At 44.5% G+C, this 10,684-nt stretch overlaps 1 protein-coding gene across 1 annotated transcript in view; it reads left to right on the plus strand.

Annotated features, from left to right (window-relative positions):
- PIH1D3 (PIH1 domain containing 3) overlaps positions 1-886 on the plus strand; it is an 8,836-nt gene extending 7,950 nt beyond the window's left edge. The window contains exon 6 of the mRNA XM_009331628.1: positions 757-886. Within this exon, the coding sequence (XP_009329903.1) occupies positions 757-886 (130 nt within the window). The remainder of the gene's footprint in view (positions 1-756) is intronic.
- Positions 887-10,684: the final 9,798 nt, after the last annotated feature.

Raw genomic sequence — 10,684 nt, forward strand, 5'->3', positions numbered from 1 at the left:
GTGAGCAAGTAAGTTTGAACTGTTGTCAATGAGAAGAGTTGAATGGGTCCAGACTGAGACATCCTCATGAGGAGATATACTGGAAGGCTTGTCAGCCATTCCAGGAAAAGCTGTATGTCTAACATAGCGAAGGACTAGCAGAATAGCTCCTGAGTCCGAGATCCAGCCTTTCGTTGTGTATTATGTGCTTGAGCCACAGGTAGGGAATCACTGAATTAATCTTCAATGTGGGTTAAAAGCTCAGCAACTTCATAACTGTAAGTCCATTCTCATACCTGAACTGTGCTTTGCCGTGTAGACATATCCTTTGTGAAACTGGACTGGCCAGAATCTGATTAGGTTGTACCACTTATTTCTTTCTCCTAGAGAAGACAAACTCCTGAAGACACATTCAGGCTTTAGGCATTATTCAGATTTTTATCACCAGGAGAGATTACCAATGCAGCTCCTCCTTCCTCCACATTTAAAATGCAGCACTGTGCAAAAGCAAGAACAGTGAGGAGAGCCTACAATCCATCATTGGAAACCCTTGTCATAGCCACAGCCAAAAGAAAGGAATAGTGTTGGAAATATATCAGGGCCTGTATAGCTGTGCACCAGGTATTGCAGGAACCCCACAACCTGACATGAGAACGAGATATACGGAAAGAACATTCCTTGGTATACTGGTTGGTCAATTGCAAGAGTAACTTGCAATGCCATCTCAATTGCTCACCTGGTCTGAGACATTGAAATTCACTGTGTCCTCTTTTACAGGAAGCTGCTGCTGCACCTCCCCTACCATGTAGACAGCAAGAATGGCAAAGCTTGTTTTCTCTCTGAAGAGGAGACCTTGGAAGTCACCTTGAGAGTATCAAGGAAGTTTGATTTCATAAATTTTGCCTGATGGATAGAGAAATAGGGAAAGTTTGCAAAAAGTAATATCTTAGTTTGAAGTCTTCTTGAAACCTAACTGGTCATGAAATAGTAGATTGTTTCCCTTGAACAGTCCAGGGGGAATATCCCTGGAGAAATTGAATGAGTCAGGAGGAACATAGCACCCGTAGGTTCTATAAGTTGAGGCTGTCCAGCTCTTGCGCTGCTCTGGTTAATGTTCTGCTTCCTTCAGTCTTATACAGGCTCTGTGAATCAGAAAATAGATTCCAATTCTGTAAGCCAGAGAAAGTCTTTTTGTGGTTATGGCTGATAAGTAGCACAATGAGGCTCTGGCCAAGGTGTCTGGTGCTTAGTTACTGTTGCAAGACTTGCAAGTGGTAATGTTCTTGCTTGACCTCTAATGCTCAGACTGGGGCCAGTTCAGAATCTCCTCTTAGCTACTTATTGATGAGAAGATCAAAGCTCTTCAGGGATCCATATCCACATCTGAGGCTCCTTTACACTGGCAGAACAAGGTAACCAACTATAGTTGGATTGTTGAACAGCTCAGCTCTTTTGAACAATTTTTGACAATGTATCATTCAGTGTCATCTATTCACCTGCTGTCCTTCCTGCTATTTTTCTCATCTTTCTTGATTAATAAAAGAATGTGTTCTAATGAACAGTTCCAGTTACCTTTCACTCTGCCTTCTCTATGTTATGTCCTGAGAGACTTCCTATAAGTGAGGTAAGAGGAACTTTGCATAACAAGGCATCACTTAAAGGGCTGAAATGTGGCAAAAGCTTTTCTTTGGCCTTCACGTCCAATCTAGAGCTACAGAGATGGGTAACCAAAATGTTTCTCTTACTAGCTGCTGGGCAAATATATTCATTTAACATTGTTAATCATGCAGGAAACAAAGTTATTTGCTCAATGATCAAAGTGGAGAGGACAAGCTGGGCCCAGCATGTTGATGGCCTTCAGGTACACTTAACCAAAAGCTTGTAAGCACTTTAAAAACAAAATGGCTTGGGTTCTGCATTCTTCTGGTGTAGAAGTAGGGGAAGATAATTGACCAGCTAGGTTGCAGACAGTACCCATGCAGCTAAATTTGTGGCAGGCTGTAATGAGAAGATGAATTCTCCATGATGGATTGAAGACACTGACAATGAGTTTCCAAGTATATTTTTTGTTTTGTCAGGAATTTTCAGAATTCACAGTATGTTTGTAATATACTGCATTGTAACTCTAGGACAAATTCAGCTAGTTTCTAGACATTTCAACCACTTCTCTTAAAAGTGGACCCATTGCTTGGGTCAGAATAATACTACCCAACCTCTGCTTTAGTGTTAATGCACTGGAAAGCAGATACCTCAGTTATGATTCATCACAAGCTGTCTAATATGCTGATAACTCTAAGGGGCCACTCCAATTTGTATTTGCTTAAGTTTCCATAAATTGCATTTGAATGTCTCTTATTCCTACTCTACAAAGCTGTGGTGGAGGGGAACAATGCAGATGTATGAAAAGGCTGAGATCATTCCTCCTGACTCAGTTTGTACTGCCTGTGGCTGCCAAGAAGTTACAGTAAGGCTGTTTCTTGGAAAAAGGTTGTCTTTGTGGTCCCTAGACAATATGCTGCTTCATTTTTGCATTTCTTATACAGATTACAAGAAAAGTGGAAGATTGACCTGTATTTATACACATGTGAATATAACATTTGCCCAGATTCATTCAGTAAATCCACGGCAAAGCAGAGTATAACTCTGTTCTTTCTGAGCCCTATTACAGTGCTCTACCCACAAGGTAATATTGCCTTTATAGTTGGCAGTAGTAATTTACTAAGCCTTAAATAGTCAAATTCTGCTTAATTTAATGTCAATGTTTGATACTGAAAACAATTATGAGTTTGGCTCATCGTGCATCTCTCCAGTGTTTTAGTTTCCCATGGAAATGAGCATATGCCACACTGGTATCCATGTCCTATTTCCTCCCCAAATATTTTTTAACCTGGGGGCATTTTATCTGCATTCAAGAGACAAAAATCTGAGGTAAGTGTGTTTTATAAGAAAGTTGGCTGCTGAATAGAAAAGGGAAATATAAATTAATACTGCCTAAGGGGGCAGTTCTAGTGTGATTTCTTGCACCTGCTGGCCAGTCACTCTGTACACCCTACTCCAGGCTACAGTAGGGCATCCACACCACTCCATGAGGGGAAGCTGGCAAGTTGGTGACATAGCAGGATAGGGAAGATATTGCAGGGAAAGGGAGATATCCTGGCGGGGGGAAGCAGAAATCGCATTGTTAGGGTATATGAACACAGGGGACAAACTCATAGGAAGCCAGGCTTTGTGTTTTCCACTGCTCAAAAGGACAAGCTCTACTGCTGTTTTCAATAGAGTAGAAACATTGGTCTGGGGGTGGGCAATTTGCTGTTCTGATCGGGTCCATTGCCTGAATGCACCATCGCCACCTGGAGATCCTCTCCCTTTCTTACTTTCTTCCTATCAAGGAGACAGAGGCTGCCCTAGGCAAAAGGTTGGGGTTTGTTTTTTTTTTTTTCCATAGATCATCCCAAGAGGAAACTGGGGAAAAGGACCTGCAGGCTTGCTAAAAAGTTACAGTAAGGCTGTTTCTTGGAAAAAGGTTGTCTTTGTGGTCCCTAGACAATATGCTGCTTCATTTTTGCATTTCTTATACAGATTACAAGAAAAGTGGAAGATTGACCTGTATTTATACACATGTGAATATAACATTTGCCCAGATTCATTCAGTAAATCCACGGCAAAGCAGAGTATAACTCTGTTCTTTCTGAGCCCTATTACAGTGCTCTACCCACAAGGTAATATTGCCTTTATAGTTGGCAGTAGTAATTTACTAAGCCTTAAATAGTCAAATTCTGCTTAATTTAATGTCAATGTTTGATACTGAAAACAATTATGAGTTTGGCTCATCGTGCATCTCTCCAGTGTTTTAGTTTCCCATGGAAATGAGCATATGCCACACTGGTATCCATGTCCTATTTCCTCCCCAAATATTTTTTAACCTGGGGGCATTTTATCTGCATTCAAGAGACAAAAATCTGAGGTAAGTGTGTTTTATAAGAAAGTTGGCTGCTGAATAGAAAAGGGAAATATAAATTAATACTGCCTAAGGGGGCAGTTCTAGTGTGATTTCTTGCACCTGCTGGCCAGTCACTCTGTACACCCTACTCCAGGCTACAGTAGGGCATCCACACCACTCCATGAGGGGAAGCTGGCAAGTTGGTGACATAGCAGGATAGGGAAGATATTGCAGGGAAAGGGAGATATCCTGGCGGGGGGAAGCAGAAATCGCATTGTTAGGGTATATGAACACAGGGGACAAACTCATAGGAAGCCAGGCTTTGTGTTTTCCACTGCTCAAAAGGACAAGCTCTACTGCTGTTTTCAATAGAGTAGAAACATTGGTCTGGGGGTGGGCAATTTGCTGTTCTGATCAGGTCCATTGCCTGAATGCACCATCGCCACCTGGAGATCCTCTCCCTTTCTTACTTTCTTCCTATCAAGGAGACAGAGGCTGCCCTAGGCAAAAGGTTGGGGTTTGTTTTTTTTTTTTCCATAGATCATCCCAAGAGGAAACTGGTGAAAAGGACATGCAGGCTTGCTAAGCTTCCCAGAAACCTGGGGGCTACTGCCAGCTGCAAGAGAGTTAACTTTTCTGCAAGGGCTTGAAGGCAGTTTTTCTTTGCTGAACTAGCTGTGGCAGAAATCCTTTTGAAGGGGATACAAAACCCCCTTTGCCTCTGAACATCAAAGCTGTTGCCTAAGTACCACTCCAACACCTACAGGCATCTTAATTAATCAAAATGATGGGCCCAGTTAAACAACCCAGCCATTAAGCCCCAGCCATTAAACATCATCAAGCTTTATTTGGTTCCCTAAGAAACATCTTGATTAAATGTATTGCAGTTGAGGGTACTGTAGCTATGGAAATGAGATAGAGGCTGTTTACAGTAGTATCCCAATAAACTGCAGGTTGTCATCTCACCTTGTTCATGCATTCCATCCTCCAGTTGTGGTGGCAGAGCCACCATTCCTATTTTGACTTGTTCCTGCCTTCTGTCAGAACTATGGTGGTGTGCTAAAGTACACAGCTCAGCTTGCTCGGTGTGTTTCACCTCTCTTCATATTCCCCTTTGTCCACGTACTGACCTTCTGAGGCAAAGATACTTTCCTCATTCTACAGCCTGAGAAAGAGAAAACCCAGAAGAGTTGCTCCATATAAACACCTGAGACAGAGCAAGGACTTAAATTTAGGTTTTCCCCTTAAACCTCCAGTCTAGCTTCTGGGCTGCTCTCATTCCCATCTTCCTCCAGGTCTGTTGTTGGTATTATTGTATACCCCTTGTATTTGTTTTAAAAGGAAGACTACTTCATTTTTCTACTGTTCAGTTTAAAGTTTGTATCCAAAATTTCTATGTACTTCTTTCATTGTGTGAAACTCCGCTTTATTGGTATCTGCTTCCCTCCAGATAAAGTTTATCTAAAATAACTAAGCTGTCTATGTGTACAGAAAGATCTCTCCCCTACAGCCTACAGAGTAAGTAAGAAGACAGGACTGATATTGCTTTTTTCTCATCTAACCTTGGGCCCTGATGCTCAGCGCATGAGACTGGACTTCTGTGGGCAAAATGGAGCTCTGCAGCATCCCTTGCAGGCTGCCGTGCATACTGACACTCAGAGGAGTGCAAATACACAAAGGCAACTCTCAGTGAAGTAACCTCTTTCCCCCAGGCCTCCCAGATTTTCTCATTCAGGTAGCAGGTGACTGCTTTTAGCAGTATCTACTCTGGATGTTTGGCAGCACGGGCTACTGGATATACCGCAAAACAGACCGATGGGCAAGGGCACGCACCAATGCCAAGCCATGCAGGCAGTGCCTCGAATATGTTCATCAGGCTCACTGCACACTCACATATCCATTGCTCGTGCACCTCCTCATGCTGGAACGGGTGCCTTTGAACCTGCTGGTGTTGGCAGACCTTTACCCTCTTCTCTGCAGCACCTGCAGCTTGGATTCATCCTTATTCTCTGAGATCCCCTTCAAGAGCTGCTGCCATGGACAGTCAATCACTGTTGTCTGCCTGTGGTCTTGGCTCCAGGGAAGGTGCCTGGAATCTGCTGGGGGTTGGGTTATTTCTTTCCTGTAATCTTCACAAACAGGAGACAATTTCTCTCTTTCTGTGTCTCTTCGCTCTCTTTGTCTTCTCCTTCAGGTAGATTTTACTTTCAGATTGTGATGCAGAACAGCCAGTCCCTGTTTTTCCTTTTCCCTCCCAACTGTTTGTTCCATGCTTGTTTCAGGGGACTCTGATCTCTCCTTTCCTAAGTGCTTTATCTCACTTCCTTCAGTCACTCTCACATTAGGACCTTTCTCACCAGAGTCTCTTCAAAGGTAGCTGTTGACATATCTGACCCTTACTGAATGTGCCCAATGTTGGTGAAGTGTGTGATTCATCTCCCCTCACTCAGCTTAATGCTGGATGAAGCACTTTGTTCTTCCTTGTTACGTGTCCAGTCCATGTGCATGGGAAGGGGACACAAGCAGGAGCACCACGGGCAGAACCTGGATTGCATTAAGGCAGTTATATTGAAGGACCATGGCACAAAAGCAGCAGATGCTGCAGGTCAAGGCAGAGCTGTATGAGGAGTGTTGACAGAATTGAGGAGAGACCTTTTGGCACGGGCACAACCTGCTTGAGTCTATGCTTCAAACATAGCCAGCCCCACAGCTGCCTGGTGCAAATAGGGCTGGTTATGAAGGAATGAGCCAATTCAGAAAAAGTCAGATACGTTCAGAATTTCAGCTCTTCCCAAGGCCTGAAAAAATTTCTTTCTCCTTCCCGATGTATGTCTCTGTGTCCCAGATGAGTACTTAAAGAAGTTTTTGAGATCCAGTCCAGGGCAACAGTGACACAGACAACAGAGGAGTGCCTTTGGTTTTGGAATATTTCTCTCAATCCACTGAAATCTTTGACCACTTTGGGCTTACTCATCTCAAGGTCTCCTTTTCATCTCTTTTCTCTGTCTTCACACACTGATTTCTGAAGAGATCATCATGAGAAGTTGCCAGCATGGTAGCAGATACTGTACACCTACAATCCTTAGAGACCATCTCTCTTTAATTGTGAGCCTCCTTTGTGGATCCCAGCAGCCTGGCAGCTCACTTCTGATGCTGATCAGCACTTTCTTTAATCCATGCCATTTTTACTTGGTTAACTTGGTTTTAACTGGGTGGTATCACAACCCAGCAAAGACTGCTGAGGCAGCTAGGTTGTATTTGGCAACTTATCTCCTGCAGCTGCTCAGCAGAGAAGAAAAGAGCCATAGACCTCTTCTGGAAAATTATTTTCCTGTTGGAAAGCTGCATAAAAAGGAAGAGGATAGGAATGGAGATGATCACAGCTGATTTTGTTAACTCATAAGGAGATGATGTGGGCAAGCCAGACATTTCCTAGACAGCAGCAGACTAGGAACCGTAACAGATGTAAGCATCAATGCTTGAGCTTAACAGTGCTGTGAGCTTTGGGTGGGTTACACCCCTCACACATGCCCAAATAACGAGAGTCTACCACCCCCGTGTTTTTTTTCTGGCTGGGGACCCAGGTGATGGGATCTCCTGACCAATAACTTTCTTCCTGGAGGATTCAGACTCCTGTAGCCATATCCCTGAAGCAGAGCCTTGGGTGGTACTGTGGCAAGCTGGCAACTATATAGAGGGGAGTGAAGGGTTGACTTCACCTGGGATAGTCAGCTCTACCTTGTCTCACCTGAGCTGATCCCAGACATCTGGGAGCCAGAGGGCTCCACTCAGGAGGAGTTAAACGGTTGCAGAGCAGCACTGGGAAAAGCTAAATAAGCAGGGGAGCTAGCAGGGGCAGTGTATGCTATGTTCATGGTGTTCCTGGGGCAGGGAGGAGTGGAGGGAAAGTTGTATAACTATTATCCAAGAAACAGTAAGGTAGCTGGAAGATGCATGATTTGTCTTGGCTTATGGGACTATCTGTGCTGTGCCTGGGCGATTCAAGAGGCAATTGTCCAACGGCTGGATGTGGAAAGCTCTGACAAGGTGAGAAATGTTTCTGGTTTTGTTCTGGGTTGCAGGCACTGTATGAAGGCTGGAGTGTCAGTGTGACTTAGCTGGATATGGCTCTTGGTCAGCAGCAGCTCTCAGAACTGTAACAAGCTTCTGGGGGGAACCTGAGGTGCTGAGAGGAGCTACAGGATGTCACAGGAAAACACTGAAGATGCCACCCTGGCCTCAAGTACAATTTGCATTGTGATTTGCCTTTAACTTGCTGCCAGACCTGGATGATGGTGTATCTGTGGAGCTGCTTGGAGGCCAGTGACTAATGTGGGTGAAGGCGTTGCAGGCTATCGCTGATGTGTCTGGTGGAGAGCTGGGCAAGGGTCTGAGCCTTGGTACAGAGAGCACCATGGGAATTCAGGGCTAGGGGTGTAGGGAGTCACATAGGACTGGAGCTGTGTTGTAAGGCAGTGAGCAACAGGCTAAATGGTATATGTGGTGTTGGAGTGAGACAGTGAAAGTGGGGGAGTGATGTGTGTTGGGCGAAAGCACAACTGGGAAGAGAAAGAGATTATCAATGTTTCTTTAAAACTACTGTGCTGAAGAGAAAGGTCAGAGCAGGTGGTTGATCACCCTGAGGTCAGGACAGATGAGATACCTTTGTTAGAATGTCACTAGTGCTGGAAATCCTGTGCCAAAAGAAGCTGTGGGAAGGGGACTGCTCCTGGAATAGCTGTGGGGTCTCCAAGAGGACCTGAGTGCTAAGGTCACATAGATCTATTGAGCTGGGAATGCTGTCTCGCTCCAGGGGCCAGCCCAAGGTGGTACATGGCAATTACTTTTATCAACAGTGGATGAAAGGGGAATCAGTGTGGGAGGAGTGGGAAATGTGGCTGCAGTTCATGAACCCTCTCAAATGCTTACAGCAGCCTGACTCTGTGTTTTCCTTCCTGCACCTGTTTCAGGGTAAGCGGAGTTAGTGTGTAAAGTGCCTGGGTGACAGACTGCTGTGCCCTGGCCTGGAATGGTGGATGTCACATCTAGTTTTAGGCCCACATGCATATGCCTTCTTGCCTCTATCCTTTTCGCTATTTAGAGCAGGCCTTGTTTACTTTAAAAAAAAAAACAAAAAACAAAAAACCAAGCCTTTGCTCTAAGAACAGTAGGTGAATGAGGGGATTAGAATTGTTCTTATTGTGCAGCAGGTGCTACCTTCAGACCAGGGGCAGGGCATCTCTTGGATGAAAAGAAGGGTTTCATCATCTAGAAACATCCCGCTAGGTTGTCCTGAACCAGCACTCAGATGAGAGAGAGGAAGGTGAATCAACTGTTTGCTGTGATATGGGTCCTGAATGAAGAGAATAGCTGAAGTAATACAAAACCCTATTCCTGTTGTTGTCTTTAACTATGAATTCCCCAGCTTATGCTCTGTGAGTTTATTTAAATTGGACCTCTGCTTCTATTTGGAAGTAATTTTTTTGTTTTCTTGAATAAAACATCTTTTCCAATGCTGTTGCCCCTCCCCGAGCCACAGTCAAGCAGCATCTGAGCCTAGTTCCTTAAATCAAGAGAATTGTTTATGCCCTTGGAGGCTGGAATAATAACAACTGAAGAAAGCCATGGGACACAGAGAATTCATTTGTAAGTTAATGAAGGCTGTGCAGTGCAGCGTAAGGATGATTGGGGCTGTTCCTTGGCAGCATTTGCCAAGCTAGATTTCTTTCTGTTGGTATTGTTCTCCCTGGAAGCATCATGGACCAGCTTGAATCCCACTTACATATGAGTTTATTATAGTATTTCTTGGTACAAAGAGGTATGCTGTGTAATAGAGCAGTGTACATGACAAAAATAGGAGAAAGTGCAATATGGATCAAAAGAGAGAATCTACTTGCTTATATGCCCTACCAAAAGGAAAAAAAAAAAAAAAGACCATTGGGTAGTGGGGTTTTTTCATGTAATAACTTGTTACCCGAAAGCAGACTAATGCTTTGGTACTTACTGGAGGGGTTAGGACTGAAGTGGAGATGGGGCTGCACTGTGTTTCAGGCATTAGCCTGCTACATGAAGTCCAGAACCACTTGGAGGAAACTGTCAGTGATCTGCGTGGGACTGAAATCGGAGCACCTGTGGGGTGAACTGCTGAGCAAGATGGGGTGGTGGACTGCAGGAAGCAATCTGTTGAGCAGCTCTTTCCAGTTGGTGTTTGATTTGGAGGAGTCCTGGTGGGCATTCTTCTATTGAAGACACTCTAACTTGCAGGACTCTCTGCTGCCCAGTTACTCATTGTACCTACAGGCATAGAAGTGGTGAGGGCCATGTCTTCCCTCAGAGGGACATTGCCAAGAGATTAATGGTGAAGGCTGCTTCTGTGATAGGCATTACATGCTGTGGACACTTGAGCTGGTGGGACTTGAGGCCTCCGTACAGAGAATATCTACTGAGAATAAGTTAACTCGTAGGCCTACTGTGCACCATGCCGTTCAGCCCCTGCAGATCAACAGCCCTGCAGTGGTGTTTTGATCTTTATAAAATAAATGCTGTCAGTCAAACTGGAGGGGGAGAAAGGGTGTACTGTCAACCTTTAACACAATACAACACTGGAACGTATGGTGGGGAGACAGTTGTCCCCTGCATGTGAGCCTTGATGCAGCCTGTGTGATCAGCTTGCTTAGTGCTAGGAGGTAGAGAAACTTAATTCCAGATTTGCGGGCACAGAGGCAGGAGATATCACTGCAGAGGACAGGACAGGGAAGAGGGTGT

The sequence above is a fragment of the Pygoscelis adeliae genome, unplaced genomic scaffold, assembly GCF_000699105.1.
Source record: "Pygoscelis adeliae isolate BGI_AS28 unplaced genomic scaffold, ASM69910v1 Scaffold79, whole genome shotgun sequence".
NCBI classification, from domain to species: Eukaryota; Metazoa; Chordata; class Aves; order Sphenisciformes; family Spheniscidae; genus Pygoscelis; species Pygoscelis adeliae.